This window comes from Chenopodium quinoa, unplaced genomic scaffold, assembly GCF_001683475.1.
Source record: "Chenopodium quinoa cultivar QQ74 unplaced genomic scaffold, ASM168347v1, whole genome shotgun sequence".
Classification (NCBI taxonomy): domain Eukaryota; kingdom Viridiplantae; phylum Streptophyta; class Magnoliopsida; order Caryophyllales; family Amaranthaceae; genus Chenopodium; species Chenopodium quinoa.
This window is the reverse complement of record NW_018742393.1, coordinates 2,443,710-2,462,345: the sequence shown is the minus strand read 5'-3', so window position 1 is coordinate 2,462,345 and position 18,636 is coordinate 2,443,710. Positions and strand designations below refer to the sequence as shown.

The 18,636-nt window shown below is 32.7% G+C and overlaps 3 protein-coding genes across 4 annotated transcripts; 2 read left to right on the top strand and 1 right to left on the bottom strand.

The window, feature by feature from the left end:
* The first annotated feature begins 2,683 nt into the window (after positions 1 to 2,683).
* LOC110703910 lies at positions 2,684 to 3,929 on the top strand. Its single transcript, XM_021881711.1, has one exon. It carries the CDS (start codon positions 2,976 to 2,978, stop codon positions 3,489 to 3,491), a length of 516 nt encoding a protein of 171 aa, XP_021737403.1. The 5' UTR covers positions 2,684 to 2,975; the 3' UTR covers positions 3,492 to 3,929.
* A 3,286-nt stretch (positions 3,930 to 7,215) lies between these two features.
* Positions 7,216 to 13,607, top strand: LOC110703901 (EEF1A lysine methyltransferase 2-like). Its single transcript, XM_021881699.1, has 7 exons — positions 7,216 to 7,760; positions 8,729 to 8,866; positions 9,536 to 9,736; positions 10,618 to 10,714; positions 12,407 to 12,510; positions 12,857 to 12,908; positions 13,100 to 13,607. The coding sequence occupies exons 1-7, from the start codon at positions 7,537 to 7,539 to the stop codon at positions 13,313 to 13,315; spliced, it is 1,032 nt and encodes a 343-aa protein (XP_021737391.1). The 5' UTR covers positions 7,216 to 7,536; the 3' UTR covers positions 13,316 to 13,607.
* Positions 13,608 to 15,334: 1,727 nt separating this feature from the next.
* Positions 15,335 to 17,845, bottom strand: LOC110703893. Of its 2 annotated transcripts, none has more exons than XM_021881686.1 (7): positions 17,503 to 17,845; positions 17,121 to 17,209; positions 16,917 to 16,979; positions 16,774 to 16,821; positions 16,645 to 16,698; positions 15,741 to 15,798; positions 15,335 to 15,635 (listed from the first exon to the last, which is right to left on the bottom strand). In XM_021881686.1, the coding sequence occupies exons 2-7, from the start codon at positions 17,163 to 17,165 to the stop codon at positions 15,595 to 15,597; spliced, it is 309 nt and encodes a 102-aa protein (XP_021737378.1). In that variant the 5' UTR covers positions 17,166 to 17,209; positions 17,503 to 17,845; the 3' UTR covers positions 15,335 to 15,594. The 2 variants fall into 2 exon arrangements, with proteins under 2 accessions (XP_021737378.1, XP_021737368.1); XM_021881676.1 differs by having other exon boundaries at positions 17,121 to 17,194; positions 17,503 to 17,837.
* Positions 17,846 to 18,636: the final 791 nt, after the last annotated feature.

The window sequence follows — 18,636 nt, the reverse complement described above, 5'->3', positions numbered from 1 at the left end:
TAAGATCATTATTTAATTATATTGTTCATTTACCATTATAATTAAGAATAATCAACTCTATAAAATATTTTAATTGAAATTTCAGAACATGTATTTTTCTAAAGTGTTGGTATAGTTATCTACTAAGCCTTGAGTAAGATATACTCCATACGACTAGTGTGAAGAGACTATTTGACCCACGTTGAAGTAAAAGAAGAGGAATGGTGATTGAATTGATAACTAACTTATAAGCTTAGTTGGTGTTTTTACAAACCAAATTTACGATAAAATCTAAACCTTGTTACGTACGTACACTTATTATCTGTAGCCAGACTCTTCAAGTGTACTATGCTTGGTAAAACTTAGCAAGCAAAGTAGTTAAGCTAAGATTTATTAGGCAGCTATATGTTTGTTACCTCTTAGTGAGCTCATTCTAATCAAATTTGTCGTTGAGGCTCATATTAAGTTTCAAGTTTAAAATTCATATTCATGTTTTTTCTTAAAACCATTTATTATTATTATTATTATTATTAGCAACTTCTTCAAATGTTCCTTTTCTCCATAATATATAATCTCGTATTCTTATTAGTTTCCTATCTTGCAAGTTGCTTCATTCCATCGTTACATTAACATGAAACCTTTGGAGACAGGAAACATCATCAATCAAATATGAAATATTCTTTGATGGAACATCAGTACGTTTACCTTAAACAAACATACATAGTACTTATATAAATGAAAGAATGAATAATATTGACGAATAGTGTTTTGGAAAGTGGAATAATTTGGTAAGAATCCAATATCCAAGCCATGTGAGTTAGACTGAGATGTAATAACCGTGTAAAATCTTTACGCATATTTTGTCTAACTTTGACAACCATCTGTATTTTTTAATCTAATAACAAGCAAAGATACGGAGTAAAAAAAAAAAAAAAAAGTTTTTTCTATATAGTAACCCTGTTGTGCCCCAACATATATCATTTTTCACATTGTAACTCCAATATACATTTTGTTTCCATACGGTAACCTTGCTGTTATCCAGCCGTTAAAAAATTACGTTAGTGGGGTCCACTCTCCATTTATTAATATTTTTTTATCGATTTGCGCGTTGGAAAACCTTCCGTTAAAGGTTTTGGGGGCTAATTTAGGTCTTAAGGGACCAAATTGAGCTCATATTTGGCAAAAAAATAACTTAAATGTCTCGTTTTGCTTATTAAGAAATGTCTCGATGTACATGTTCTCGTTTTAATACGCAAAATGAGGCATTTATGTTACTTTTTTGTGAAATCTAAGTTCAATTTGGACCCATAAGGGCCGAAAAAGCCCCCTAAACCTTTAACGTAATATTTTCCAACGCACAAATCGATAAAAAAAATATTAATAAATAGAGAGTGGGCCCCATTAACGGAATTTTTTTAACGGCAAGGTTACCGTATAGAAATAAAATATATATTAGGGTTACCCTGTGGAAAGTGATATATGTTAGAACACAACGTAGAAAAACGAAATTAATAGGGTTACTATATTAGAAGAAAAAAAAAAAAAAAAGTCATAATCATAAAACAAGGAATCAAATCAGAAAGATACATTGTATTTAATTTAACAGTTCATGTTTGAAAATGACAAAAATCATTGTTTTAAGTGGACAACACAACATATCTTACTTTGCCAGCTTAAAGGGAAGTTAGCCCACTATACCCAATCAAGAAGCTAACTAACTAAGCTTTATTTGCCTCCCCAAAAATAAAAATGAAAAGTCTTACTTTTATACGTGTGGTACTCTTTAAATTGAAAAGTTACTACATGCTTGTATATTGTAATGCTTGCTTAGGTATTAATTAACCTATATTTACAAGGAGCACCAAGAAATAAGTGTAAGTCAATCAGATCATCTATAACTAATTTTTTGGTTAAGGTTATGATTTATGAAGTAGTATTCAAGATTGAGATCAAATCTCATCTAAATACATACTTGTATTTAATTTATTTCTTAGAAATGTTTTACCTCGTTAACACTTAGTACATACCCTAACAGAAAAAGAGACTTAGATCAGTTCGTTTTACACGTCATATATAGTTAGAGGTCATTTTTAAGAATTTTCTCAAAAAATTATAATTATTCTTGATAACAAACAGAGTTATTAATAACTATCAATAAAATTTATATATATGATACCACTAATAATTAAATTAGTTTACAATTAAGAGTATTATGAGTTTTTTTAATTTTAACTTACACTACGTGAAAGTGACTTACGAAATTATTTTTCTAAAACATTCCAAATAGAAATGTAGCATATTATATTAGGATGGAAGGTGTAATCTTATGGAATAGTTTGTGAAATCAACCACCGTATTTACTATGCTCTTTTTCATTTAGTTTAATTAACAACAGAGATATATATTATACTTCATAGATACGATGAAAATGATACAATTAGTCCTTAAGCTCATGCATTGTATCATGGCTAATGATGGGACCTTTAATCACAAAAATGGACCCCACGCGAGCTCAACCCCATCGCATTACTATAACCATAACAATAATTATGATCAATAATTTGATTAACTCAAAAAAACAATGTACATATATACAAATATTGACGGATCACAACTATATAACGCGGCAATACCTTTAAAAAATACCAAGACAAACAAAACCTTAAATTTTATTTTCCCTTTTTAAAATGGAAAATAAGATAGAATTTCCACTTGTCAAACTTTCATAACTTCAACAACTGGCAAATGAATCTTCCACTTGCCTCTTTTTTAACCGTAGTTGACTTCCACCAACCTTCCCTATATATAACAAACCCTATCTTCCCTCTCACTTCAAATTCATATCCATTAAAACCCATTTTTTTCTCAAAAACTTATTTGAGTTATCAATTTATTATCATTTTCGTCTCGAGTTAAGAGGTTGAGCGTTCGATTCTTATCTAAGTTTAAAATTAAACATTCCGACCACACGAAAGTTAAAAAAAATATACATAAACATGGGCAACTATGCATCTTGTGCGCTATCATCAATGGGCAAACATAAATCAGCTAAAGTGGTGTTTCCAACCGGAGAAATCAAGCAATTTCAACAACCTACAAAAGCCGCGGAACTTATGCTTGAAATGCCCGGATTTTTCCTTGTAAATTCAAAGGCTTTACAAATTGGAAAGAGATTTTCAGCTCTTAATGCAGATGAAGATCTAGAGATCGGGCAGGTTTACATCATGTTTGGTATGCAAAGGGTGAATTCTTTTATTACTGCTGCCGATATGGGAGCTGTTTTCCTTGCTGCTAAACGTGGCTCTAACGGAAAGGTGAGGGTTGTTCCTTCATACTCCGTTGAGAGTGAGTCAGAATCACCACTGGCGCATGAAGAGGACGCGCTTGAGATGAAGGTTGTAGTTGAGGAGTTGTTGTCGGAGTTTAAGCATAGGAGGTCTGTTTCCCGGTCTAAAAAGCCGGTGTTGGAAACCATTGTGGAAGAACCTGTTAGCATTTTTTCAAGAAGGTGAACAAGCTAAGCAACCAAGTTTTTATCCTTATGTTATTAAGGTAGGAAAAAAGAAAAAAGAAAAAAAAAGGAAAAAAAATGGGCTTTTTGGAATGGATTTGGAGGCTCTCTTGCTAGTTTTAGATGGAGGGAGAGAGACTGAATTCTCGTGGTTTATTACTTGCTCTATCCGGAGTTTAAGATAATTATTAATTTCGGATGAAGGGGTAGATTTTTAAGGGTGAAAAAAGATGTGCGTATTGAAAATATGTATTCTTTTGATTTGAATTGTATTAACGGTTTTAGGGGTTTTTTTTTGTGACTTGAGAGGTGATTAATCACCTAATCAAGTTATTGTTGTAACCCTTAATTCTCGTGAAAATATATATTCTTGTGTAAATTGTCAAGACAAAAATTACTGTTATGTAAATTGATTGTATAAATCTTTGTCTTATTTTAACCCCCTCCCTCAATTATCTATAGTTCTGTACAACTAATAATGGATTTTGTTAGTATTAGTGCCAACGCAATAAAGCAACATAACAGATGGGACATATTTTTGGATGGCATATGGACATGTTTGAAAATAAGAAGCTACATCCAAAATAATTATTCCATAAAAAATGATTTAAAAATACGATCAACTTGATTAATTAAAACACCCTTTGAAATATTAAAATATAATTGTAATAATATATACTACTTCTATCGTTTCATAAAGTTCTTCCAACTTTTAATCTATTTGTTTCCATCGAGTTCAAATAAAATACACTTCGTAATTTATCAAGTTAAACTCAAACAACACGCGGAGGCGTACTAATTAATAATAAGTAATAACTACAATAAGTTATGGCCTTACTAATGTTAATGTTATTAGTCTTTTTCTCTAATGATGAAACCTCCACTCACTATTATCAGCCTACCATACCTTGCTTGTATGTGTATCCAACTAGAGGCAATGTGTGGCGATAGACGTATCTACTTATCTCGATCTACGCTACACTGTTGCAAAGTTATAGACCATAAGTTCAAAATCATAATATTAATAGCGACTCCCTCCATAATCTATCGAAGAAAAAAGTAAATTAAATACATCATATATTGATGATAGCTATGTTTTTCGGAGTAGTAATCTACATATGACGGAGCGTGATAGCATAGACATGTATTCCGTCATACGGAGTAATAAACTTGAAATTGTTGATATTTTTACACTTTTGTTTATGGTAAACTGATAATATATTTATCATCGTCTTATCATAAATGATCAGATAATCCATCATCATAACATCCTTCAATCAAAATATGCAATGATTTTCTATATTTTAAAATGTATTATTATCCTATCCCTTAAACAGAAAAAGTCCACACGCAAAAATAATGCTAGGGTCACAAGGCTCACAACTCACAAGACAAAGGAATGAAGGATGAAAAACATGACATTGCCACTTATCTAGCAGTCATATGGGGTTTGTACTTTGAGTTTTGTCGACGTAAATTATGACCAAGTTAACAAACAATTAATGCCCATTTTCTACGCATAATAATTCATTAATTATTATTCAAATGTTATTATTATTAATTAGTAGAATAATATCATTAATATGTATGGTAGGAAGTTTGTTGGTGATGTGAATTCGGTTGAATTTAGTTATGAAAAGTAGTCCAAAGTAGAATTTACCCTTTCTTTATGCATGTATTGTTTGACAATTAACACGCCATACCGTCTATAACGCATTAAGTACCTTCAAAGCATTATATGGCTGCTCCAAGCCTCCAACTCATATCTTCTTATCGACCTTTTGACCCCACATTAATGAAGCCTTGGACTATTTTTTCGTTTTCATATTATCTGATCACTTAACTTAACTAATTTATCACAGTGTTGTGAACTTCAAATACAAATATGTACATTAATTGTAATTTGCTAAACCTTAGCTTGTTCATTACAATTAAGATAGAATGACAATAGTATCCGTAGAAGATTGGAGTATTTTAGTATGGACTATGGAGTAGCACTCATTTACAGAGATACAAATCAATCTTTATATTTTTTTGTTTGAGGAAAGATTTATAATAATCTATTCAAACATATGCTGATAATATTGTATAGAAAAAAAAAAGAAAAAAAAGGATTTAGGATGTTGATGATATCTTTCTACCATAGATGGATTTCCTCATGCAAGTTTTGTTTAAAGTTAAGTTACATTTGACTTTTAAGAATTAAGGACGTTCGTTGAACTTTAATCATACATGATTTCATACTAATTGCGCGTGAAAAGTAGCTGTTGGTCAAAACTCCAAAAAAAAAAAAAAAAAATATATTTGAGGAGTGAGATAAGATAGAAAGTACACAATTTACGTATCATCAAGGTTTTTGACTGTTCAACATACTAGTGATTAGGTCCATATAAATAAAATAAATGGTGAGTGTACTCTTGTTTTTTGCTGGTTAATGGTGAATGTACTTAAAAGAGGCACACAATAACGACCATGAGAAATGCATTAGAAATGTTAATCTAAAAACAAAAAATTGAGGTCTTAACCTCAAACTTTAAAGAATCACAAGTGGTCCTATAGTCCTATTCATTTCCTCATCATATTTATGAGGAGGTCAATTCCTCAAACTAAACTAGCATTTTCCTAGAAAGAGCATTGAAACACACAACTTAATGGCTCCATATCTTGAGCTACATTACATATTTACATGGGACCATGACACATTTGGAACCATGTGGTTCAAACACAATAGGGGTCCAGTGGGCCATAGTTGATGATAGTGAAAATTCATAGTACATAAAAGTATACTATTAGTACTGGTTAGTATATGTCGTATTGGTGGGCCATTATGTGTGTAATAAACAGTTTTCAAGTTGGGCCTGTCTGATGTTGTCACAGGATAATTGTGGTCCACTAGTTGTGGACTAATGGGCCCATGTTCCGTGCGTTGGTTCTGTTGAATACTATCTATGTTGATCATTATCAAGCTATAAGCCTATAATAATGGATTATTATGTTATTACAGTTGTTAAGTTGGAAGTTTGGAATATGGAATCTTAGACGTAATGCTTCTTTCTTCTTTCTTATTATTTAGTTTTTGTAGGCTGCCTCCTCCTCTAATTGCCATTTGAAATTTTTCTTATTGAATTGGAATGAAAATTTAGTAACAAAGAGTGCAATAAAGTCTTCTTATGAAGTAGACACTAACCACGACATATGATATACATTCATACTACTCACTCGCTCACAATAAGCCAGTGATAGAGTAGATTTGTACAAAGTTACCTTGTATTTTGGGTACATAAAAAAAAAAAAAAGACTAAGATTTTCTTATCTGATCAATCATAGTGCATTAAGTACAAGAACATAACATATAGAAGAAAACTATGACGATCATTAATTTAATAGTCAATACTAAGTAGCATATGCGAAAAAAAGTGACAAGGTATCATATGTTATAGGTATTAACTTAAAATTAACTTCATATACGTAGTACATGAATACCCCCCTTTATACAAGAAGATCATATAACGAAAAACGGAAAAACAACAAAACATACCAGATAATGACAACTACATTAAATGGCAAAAGTCCATGAAAGACAATGTGAGCAAGCTTCACACTAGGCATAGAACAACAACCCAATTAGTTTTCCAAAAAAATGAGTAGTCATAGTGTCATACATTCTTAATAAAAATTGGGTGCAAGTAACCACATAAATATATAAATTTGTTTTTTTTTTTTTGTTGGTAAGAACGCTATCAACCAGAAACTCTCGCATGTTCTTCCGACTCGGATCATAGAAATATAGAATGATGGATTAATCAATCTTCCTATGAAATGGGTTAAACAAATAACATCCTCCCTAGTCCCTCCAAGTATGTAAACGTGGGTCCAAAATAAAAAGACTAGTCAAACATCAAGACTGAGTTTTCATTCCATTCCATTTCATTCCATTTCACCGGATAATCCTTCCAATCAAGTTTCTCTTTCCTCTATTGTAGGGTTTTATCCTTCTTTCTCCTCTATCTCTATCTTTCCCCCGAAATCCCGATTTATCTCCATTAATGGCGGGAATCAAGCTTCCTCCGGCGGAAGATACGGCGGAGCTTCCTCAACAGCCCAGAACTCCGGTCACCGGAGATCTCATTTCCGACGATGATCGTTCTATTGCCGCCGATTCCTGGTCGATTAAGAGCGAGTACGGTAGTACTTTGGATGATGAGCAGCGTCATGCTGACGCTACCGAAGCTCTCGCTGCCGCTAATCTCCGCCCTTCCTCTGATTACAGGTTCTCTCTCTTTCGATTTCTATGCTTTTGATTTTGTTCTGATATTAGGTGTTTCTTCAATTTTTTTGAATTTGTGTAATTTGATTAGGTGTTTGTGCAATTAGGGTTTATATTGTTGTCGGCGTGATCGATGTATGCATTTTGCGATATGAGTGTTTATTCACTGAAAGATTTTGGATTCATTTGATTTTTGTTGAAATTTGTGTAATCAGATTAATGTTCTGTGTAATTAGCAAATTTTTCATGGTCATGAATGTCAACATTATGCAAATTCGAGCCTTTGTTTGCTGAAATTGAATCTTAGATTAATTTGGTGTTTTCCTCTTCACTTTTGGCGTGGATTTGCTTAATCAAACAGTTTATGTTGTTGTGAATTAGGTTTATTTGTTGTGTTCAACGTCTGCATTCTGCAAAATGTGTTACTCCGTTTCTTTTTTTGCTCAAATGTGTGTTCTGATCAATTTCGTTTTGAAGTTTATCTTGCTCTCCCATTTACTTCAGGTATCTTTCTGCTTTTCGTTTTCATTGACATTTGTTTTTTCTGATCAGATATTGTTGTTTGATCACTTATTGGCTTGACAGCATATGTGTTGGTTGAAACTGTCTGAATTGAGGTTTATTTTGCTAAATTGATCGGTCACTATCATGTTTAGTTAGGCTCCTTTCATGTAGTAGATGTATGTATCTGGTGATTGGAGTGTTTGTTTGCTGAAATTTATTCGCCATGTTTTATTGGAGTTTTCCCTTAGCTTAATTAGGTCATTTGTCATTACATTTAACATTTTGCACCTTTGATGTTTTATTTAATTTTACACCAGGTTTTTGCGATAGTTTTGAGTTGAAATCTTCTTAATAATTTCTTTCTCTTCACAGGAACAATTATTGCCTATCTGCTGAATTGAATTTCTTTTTTTATTTTTTGTTTGTGTTAACGGAAAATTGGATTTTGTTCCTTTGGTGAGTGACAGTTCAGATAAGGATTCAGAGAAAGACGCAGAAGATGGTGATGGGATAGCCTCAATGCTTGGTCTTCAGAGCTATTGGGATGCAACATATTCTGAAGAGCTTGAGAATTTCCGCCAGCATGGCCATGCTGGTGAAATTTGGTGCGTTGTGTTTTCATGTTTCTGTAAATATTGCAGACAAATTTCCTGATGTTAGTTGGAAAATTCATTTACAGGCTTTCAGCCTTCATTACTTATGCTTGTATAGTCATCACAAAGAATTGCTCTATTATGCTGTGGTTGTGCTTATTGTGAGTTACCAGGATAGATATTAATTGTCTTGTTATAGTTGGCTATAATATCCTATGATGCTGGTCTGAAAACATTCAATTAGATGACTTTATTGTTTGTCGATAGTTTCAAGCCTTTGATTATTGGTATGTTCAATATTTTTGGTATGCAACTAAAAAAAAAAATGGAGGAAGTATTATTTGTGAACAAAAACAAAAAAGTCTTAAACCCAAAATGACTTTCAAAATAAACTAAAAATCAATTAACAAAAACAAAAACAAAAAAAAAAAAATTCCCTCCAAAAGGTTTCACTTGAGTATATAGAAATATAATATAGACTTTTCTCCTAACATAAGCTCTAAAGTATCTTTCAAATTTCTTCTGTCTTTGAAAATAGTCTCTACCCCCACCCCACCTCACACCATTTGGTAGATTTTTTTTGTATGTGAGACAAAACCAATTTTTCATAGGCGAGGATTATTTAGATTGGAGATTTTGTATGCCTTATATTTTTTTTTTCTCACTGCTACTTGCTGTCAGGTTTGGACCTGAAGTCATGGATACTGTTGTTTCTTGGACAAAGAATTTATGCATTGATATTTCTCGGCGTCGCTTGTTAAATCATGTTGGTAATGACAAGACGGAACATGATGATCATGCAGCTCATGACCTGTCCAGTTGGAGTGTACTTGACCTTGGAACTGGCAACGGTCTGCTTCTTCAAGAGCTTGCTAAGCATGGGTATTAATTGCATACTGTTAGTCTCCAACATTCTGCACTACCTAAACTCTAGTTTGATTATCATACATAGTAATATGTCTATTTGGTTTGATAATCCTTAATGTTCTTTATGTATGGAAATTGATCGCAATGGGAACAATTTGCAATTATGGGTTTTTGGTTTTTAAAAATTTAGAAATTTATCACATTGATAACTGTTGCTTGGATGAATAGGCACTAGTGTTTATTATTTGTAATCAAGGATTTGATTAATATGCTCAGAATATTTGGTGGTAATCTAACTTATGCTATGGAATTCAATGCTAAATTTTAACTTGCTCAAGTATTGGGTTCGATGCTATTTGTGAAAGGAGATAAGCTTTTTGATTAGAAATTTGAGTATTGGATGTCTGCTTCCTGGATGATTGATAGCTGGGGCTAGCTTGTTCTGCAAATCTGTGCAGGTCAATTTGGTTTGGTTACTGGTGTATGCTCTCTCTCATGAAAGAAAATAAATAAAAATCATGTGGGATGATGACATGCTTGTATTTATTTATTTTCTCACTAACTGTGCAAGCTCTACGGGATTAATGTAATTAATTTCCTGGTCTACTATCTTTGCATCTTAATGTATATTGAGCGTACAATTACTCATCATTTTCTCAAGATATCTTGGGAAATATGAGCTATAAATTATTAAATGAGAGCATGGTGATTGTGAGTGGTTTGAAGTTTATTTCGTGTAAAAGCCAAAAGATAGGAATAAGTGGTGTTTGAGAGGATTTTGGTTGCTTGTCATATAGAGTGCCATTTTTTTATTTTTTTTTTAGAATAAAGGCATGCACGCTTGATTTCCCCTCTTGCTAGAATTGCTGACTCTGCCTTTTGTCTGCTTGGTTCAGGTTCTCGAATTTAACTGGTGTTGACTACAGTGAAGGGGCTATAGGCCTTGCTCGTGCTCTTGCTGAGAGGGATGGATTTAATAACATTGCTTTCTCGGTATATCATTTTCATCAGCTGGTTTATTAATTATTTTATGCTTTCAAATAACTTTTGGAAACATAATTAGGATTAGAATGAAGAGAAATCTGCAACATCTTTTGAGCTTAGCTGTTAGAAGCATTTAGCAAAGAATGAGGTGTCGTTTGGTTGCTATGGGAATTTTCTTCCCATAGGAATTTGTATTTCATGGGAATTAAATTACTACATCAAATTCATGGGAATTGCATAAAGTTGTTTGGTTGGAATGAAGGAAGTTGTAAATCATGGGAATTTTGACTTACTTAGGGGGGGGGGGTTGGGTAATTAACTTCCATGTTTTGTGGGAAGTCACAATTCCCATGAATTTGCAATTCCCTCATTTACACTTTTTATTGTCAACCAAACAACTCCTCCATTTTCAAATTCCCATGATTTTCCACTTCCCCCATTTTCTTTGTGTAACCAAACAATCCCCGAGTATATCAGATGTGGAATTTAATTAGGAGGGATTGAAAATGAATCTCATATTTTTTTAAAAATAATTTATTGTGTGTGTCTGTTGTTGTTGTTGTTGGGGGGGGGGTTAATAATCTTATTGTGTGTGTGTGTGTGTGTGTGTGAGAGAGAGAGAGAGAGAGAGAGAGAGAGAGAGAAATTCAGTATCAATCGGAAGCTGAGGTGAAGAGAAAACAAATGCTTACATCCAGTTGCTTTCCTTATGCCTGGTTGAAATTGTAAACTGACTGTTCAAACGTGAGCAATATAGCCTTTTAGTTATTATTTGAACTCTTGAAGGTCTTATCTTATTTGTAGCTGAATGCCTGACCGGATGCATGAGTCTAATTGCATCCTGGATCTGTGTTTGTATTTATCTACCTATACATGTTTATTTCTGCCTCTTGACCATAACATTTGTTTCTATTATGCTCTTAGAAACAATGTGTTCATAAAATCTTTAGCTATTTCTCCACTCATTTTTTCCTATGCTGATAGTGAGCAAAAGCTAGGTATCCACCCAGTCATAACAATTTAAATACTAGTGCTTGGGTTATCATGATTGAATGTACATGTGTATTACTAGTCTTTTGTATGTAATTCTCCATTGCATATATTTTGTCATGCAGGGCAGGCCTAGTGTACTGTTTGTGTTGAAACTACAGAGCACTTATCCACTTCTCAATCCTCCTCTTGTACCCTTTCTCTTTTTGTTTTTGCTTATTTGTCCTTTTTCAAGGAATCTGTGGTTTCGGGGCATCTTCTTTACCCCTCTCCCCTTTTTTGCCTTTTTGGGGTAGGGGGCTAGATAGTTCAATGTATTTTACTCCTGTTTCCAAATTTTCGTTACTAGACATTTTGCTGCATTAATTTAGATAGAAGTTTCAAATAGAATGGATGAGGAAAGATATGGGGAGCCCATGGTGCATAATTATAGATGTTGAAATAGACCAGAAAGGAAATTGTTGAATTAAATTGGAAACAGAGATAGTATGCCTAGGTACCTGCGCGTAGGTTTTATAAAGTTGGATAAAACTTATTTTCAGTTTGTCTCAACATCATACTTCGATGATGAGAACTGCCTCTTGTTTCCTATGCCTGTACGGCTGTACCATCATCAATATTATGGCGAACCTTTTATTAATGTTTAGTTCCAAAATATATATGACCTTGCAATGCTCTAGTCTTACTATTTTGTTCAATGCTCTAACCCAGGTTGATGATGTTCTTGATACCAAGTTGGAAAAACAGTTTAAGCTTGTGATGGATAAAGGAACCTTGGATGCCATTGGCCTGCATCCTGATGGCCCTATTAAAAGGTTGGTTTTATTTTTTTAAATCTTCTCAAAGAGTTAGAGAGCTGGTGATCAACTGTTAACTTCATAGAGTACTATTTTTCAATAACCCACTCCTCTCTTTTTGTATACCTTGTCTTCTCAAGAACTGGTGAATGGCTAACTTCATATTTTGTTACAGAGTTTTTCTCAAGTAGATCAATGCACCAGTAGTCTTGTATCTCATAGTACTGCTTATTCTACGCAGTACATTAGCAATTAGGACATGACAATTATTCAGTTATTCAATATTCAGTTTGTTTTATGTGACACTGACTGTGAGATTTGATGTTCTGAGCTACAATTACCAATACTCGCTTTTTTATTTCAGGCTTATGTACTGGGATTCTGTTGCAAAATTAGTGGCGCCTGGTGGAATACTTGTAAGTTCTGCTTACTATTGTTATTGCTGAGGTTTCTTTTATTTGTCTGATAGGAGTATAAACTTATTTCTAGCTCTTGATGGTCTTTGTTGGTAAAAGAAATAGTGATTTTTTTTAGTGATTGACCTTGTTTTGAAGATCTCCTGCTTGTTTCTTATTCCATTTTTGATTTCTTTCCATGAATTATGCAGGTTGTAACATCGTGTAACAGTACTAAAGATGAGTTGATGCAAGAGGTAGAAAGATTTAATCAAAGATCTGCTGTCCAACCAGACACCTCACTAGACCAAGGTGCTCTAACATCTGCTCCTTTCCAATATGTTGACCATATACGATCTTACCCGACATTCATGTTTGGAGGAGTCGAGGGATCACGTGTTGCTACAGTAGCTTTTCTCCGCAACTGAAGATCAGTAGATTTTTAATACAGGCCTTATGTTTCATCTAACTTAATATTTTTATATGGTTCAAGTTTGTGGGTGGCAAAATATTGACTGTAAATGAAAGTGCCTGCGAATTGATTTAAGTTGTTTACAGTTCAATGGTTGAAACATTTTCGAGTTAACAACTTCGCTTGTGTGGATTGTCAAATATAACACAAGGGAAGTCTAATGTTGTAAAAAGCATGCCCTGTAAATTGAACCTGTTGGATTCCATTTATTATTTGGGATTATTAAAGAGGGTGAATTCGTCTCTCTATCTCCCTTTCTTTCACATATTTGTGCAATTCACGACTTCGAAATACAAGGCTTGTGCATTTGCGCTAAAATAAGCCTACATCAAGCAACTTCTTGTGCTGTAGTGTCCACAGAAATCATTTCTTGTGCTGTAGCGACACTTGACATTCCAATTTTTTGCCTAGTGTCACGCCACATAGGCGACAAATAGGAATTATTGTGACATATATGATGCTAAGTAAGCAATTTTTGGATAGATTTTTTAAGATAAAATGTTGTATAGAGTTTTATTATCATTATATTTTTAATATTTCATATATACAAAATTAATCATAACTTTTAATAAATATCTTATAACTCCGTTTTATTTTTATCATAAAATTCTTTTCAAAAAGTTCTTTAAAATAAGATCCATTGTATTAATTTTAGTAAAAAAATAATAGAGAATCAACAAAAATAAGTTTTAACCAGTAAAAATAATTTTGGTTTAGTAAAAATAATTTAAGTTCAATAATAATAATTTCAAGTCAATAATAACACAGATATCTATTTACAAACAAAATTACAAAAAATACACTATTCTATAATTAAGCGATAGGATGTTGTATGTCAAAATATCCTGCATTATTAAAAGGGATTACATGACCGTATTAATAAATATTCAAGACAAAAAGTTTATGCTAAAATTTTATCAACAATCCGGGCATCGCCTGGGCACAAAACTAGTCACTAATAAATAAAGCCGGTCACGCAGCCAGGGCACGAGACAGTGACACTTGGCATTCCGGTTTTTCGCCAAGTGTCGAGCCACGTAGGCGACAAATAGATATTATTGTAATTAGATTAGATGCCACGTTAGATTAGATTGGATAGATTTGTTTAGGATAAAAAAGTATACATAAAATAATTTATAATTCTTTTGAAATAAAAAATTTATCTTTTTATTGACAATAGAATTTTACTTAAAGCAACACACCACATATTATAATTACTATGAATATCCAATTAACAATAGAATTTTACTCCTATACGAATGACCATGGAATTATATATGGTCAAGTATCATTAATTTTTTTTATCTAATATTCTAAAAAATATAAATAATAATAATAATAATAATAATAATAATAATAATAATAATAATAATAATAATAATACGAAACATGTCCACAAATAAGTACACTCTCTAAAATGGGTATCTAGGACAACGCCCGGGGCACTAACTAGTATATATGTAAAGGAGAGTTTTCCCGAGTTTTTAGAGAGCCACGTTGATTTTTATTTTTTTAAAAATTATTAGAGCATCACTTAGGATTAATATTTTTAAAACGCTACAATCGGATTATGCCACGTAAGATTAGTTTTTTAAAGCGCTACCTAGGATTATAATAAAAAAAAAGCACGCACCACATAGGATTAATAATTTTAAAACGCTACAATATGACTAATAAATTGCAATTCTTTTTTTTTTTTTTTGTTGGGAGACTTGTGAGTTCTGTAAAATGGTAAGAACGAGCAAACTCTCCATAAATTACTGTCCTGCAGGTCTAAATCTTTCAAAGAAAACCTACTACCATATGTCTCAAATCACCCTCTCTTAGGGGAAAGACAAGCTGCCATATAGATGTGAGCACGTAGGGAAATTTAAACACAATGCATTTAGTTTACAGTTTTCTTTCGCAATTATAAATGCCTTTGTGCGTAAATTAAAGCAGTCCATGAACAATACATGAGCTCACTTAAGTCAAATTGTATGTAAATCTCTCAAATCAATAATAACTGGATTAGTCCAGGAATAGTGTAATTACTCTACTGCATATAAGAATGTTCCACATCAGAAAAATAACCATGGAACTAAGAGAAATTACGATTGAAGCATCAGCACATAATTGTGCAATTCAGTCAATTGTGAAAGTCTTATTCTAAGTAAAAACAACAGAGCATTACACTTTATCTTAAAGAGATCGAATAACAATGAGCAATATAGAAAAGCTGCAGTGTGTTCTCATTTAAGTAGAAGCTGGTTCCTCAGAAGCAGCATTTTCTCCATCTACAAAAACAAAAAATGGAGCACGAAAATTCAGCTCAGTACAGAACCTATGTATAAACAACATAGCATCACTAAGAAGAGCAAGGTTTTTAATGTAGCACTTACCTTCACCATCTGTTGGAGCACAAGGAGATTTACGGTACCGTGTTTGTTGCTGAGTGGGCTGCATAGACAGAGACAATATGAGATATCACCATCATCTAGATTACTAAACACTTGTTAGTTTGAATAGCACAGCTATAGTGACAATCATTTTGAGGACGGAATACAAAGAACAAAGAAAGCAAGCAGAATTTCAAGGTCACTAAGCAACAGCATATACAAAAGGCATCTATCATAAGATTAAGAACTCAGCTGAGTTAGCTGATTTCTCAAAGTAACTAGACTACAGCCAAAATAGTAGCACCCCCATCAAGAAGTAATTAGGTTTTAAGCACATAAGATCCATAAAGAATAGACTACAGCCTATAATTCAATACTATCAAACAGACCATGGTAAATAGTTCCCCAAATTAGTTTGCTGCTAAAATATATTCAACGACCCAAATGCTGCAAGAAGCATCTCAAAGGTCAGGCACTCAGGCTAAACACAATGCAAGACTTTCAATTAGCTGGCAGATGTTTGGTTCAAAAGAACCAAGTATAACAAGTTTAAACTTGATAAAGTAAGAAGATAACTGACATTTCATACGTTGTAAAGCCCACAACGAACAAGCAACAACAACAACAACAACAAAAAAAAGGATATCAATGTCAGATCAGCATTATTTGATAACATTCAAACATTGTTAGTCTGGTATCTAGTGTACATGATTATAATTTCAAAACCAAAATCTGGCTCAAGTTCCTTAGGGTACCACATAGGGATTGGCTCAATGTTCTTAGGGTGCTGCAAAGGATAAGTAACAGCTAACAGCAACAAAGAAACGGCACAAATCATTCAAATTAATACTACAAGAATTTCACATAATTGAATTAGGGATTTCTCAAGGTGAAGTTTGACAAATACCTGCAGCTTAGGCCGAAGTGCCTCAAGAGGCCCTTTAGGCTTTTCTACGCCTTGCTGTGACACCAAAAAAAAAAAAAAAATGCATTAACAAAGCTAGTTAATGGGACATATTAAAGTGCAAGAAGGTACCTTCCCAAGAGCCCAATCGGCCGAATCAAAGTATGCCCTCTCATGATCCTGGGATAAAATTAAAGCTTCAGTTCATCCATTAACCCACCACATTGATATTAACTTATTAAGGGATTCTCATATTCAAAATGACATGTTTATACCTTGGAGATGAGTGGTGGTTTCTTAGGCACAATTCCTCCATACTTTTTCTTAAGTGTTGCTTCCTGTAAGTTCAGATAATTTTCAAAATTTCAACATTTTACAACTCAGAAAATCAAAACCCATTTATTTGATCTGCAATAAATTGAAGATAATGTAAAATAATAATGAAAAAAAAAAACATCAAGAAAATGGGCTCAGAGAACCTGCTCTTGAGTAGATGGCATTGACCTAGAACCATCTTCTTCCATCTTTTCTTACTCCTTGATATCTTCTGCTGCTGAAAATTCAATCTCTACCCATATAAATACAAGATCAAACAAATTTTGAGGAAATATATAACAGTAACAATTACACCATCAATAATACCATAATTAAAAACAATCACCATATAATAATGTGTTCTTGAAATGGATCAATCCAAAAACAAAGCTCAGGATAGCAAGATCACAATGAAATCAGATTGGGGAAAATTTCTAAAAATTGCACAAACCCTAATCTAACTTGAATCAAGATTACCCAGAAATGAATTATACAAGAAGAAGGTACATCTGAAAAATTTGAATGCAGCAAAGTGAAAGAAAGTACCTGGGGTTTTCAAATTCAATGTTCTTGCCCTGTCCAAAAAGCTATGGCGCCCTCAGCAGCAAATCTTCTGTATCTATCTATCTATCTATATCTCTTATGTAAAACCTCTGTTTATTTTTTTTTTGTTTTTTCCTTTTTTTTTTTGAGAAAAAAAATTGAAGATTATCTTTTATTTTTGTAGATCTTTTGACAATGAATAAAATTATTATTGACTTGCTGATGAAATGCTATGGATCTTATTCCGAATTTGATTTTTTCATTATTAACATTTCATACAATCGTTTTCAATATAACGGCCTTAAAATAAGGTGAATCATTATATGAACTATTATCTTTAAAAATGACTCATAAAATTATATTCATCTTACCACATGATATTTGTTTTATGGTACACTTACTTATACACGCTAATTTTGATTTATATATACTCCATTTTGATTCATCATTATCAAATAAATTGAGACAAAAGAAGTACGTAGTATATTTAATGTTAGTTCATACTATACTCCTATATTGTTAAAGACGATTATAGACATTTATTATACTACGGAGTACTCGTATAACTTACGCATTTAACCTTAGTATTGAAAGTTATTGGTCAAACACTCAAGCCCCTGTTTCCAAAAAGTGGTGGGAGCACTCTAAATTCAATAGTGCACGTTTGAATATTACCTAATGCTTGTTGTTGCTCTTTGATTTGTTGATTAAAAAAAGTGAAATAGAAGATTGATTTCTAGTTGAAATAAAAGAAAGATAAAAAAAAAAAAAAAAAATCGGTTGCATACATAAATCAAAACAAATTCGGATTGTCCAAACTTGAAATCATGAAAGGATCATTAAAAATACAGCCTTGTGGTTAGTTATACAAAACGTCAACTTGGATCCTGTTGGAAAATCCACAAATCATTTTCTACTCGGATTGAAATCATTCAGTAGGAAACCATAAATGACTCTCTTCTTGGATCCTGTTGGAAAATCCGCCGGTAGCTAGTCCTACTTATGTACCAATTGAACAACAGCAGTTATGTAAAGATCAAGAACAAAGGACCTAGTTAAGCCATGAAATGATGCGAGTAATCGAACAAAGATCATCAATCAATAATATCATAGTGTAATCGTCCAAACTTCAATTTC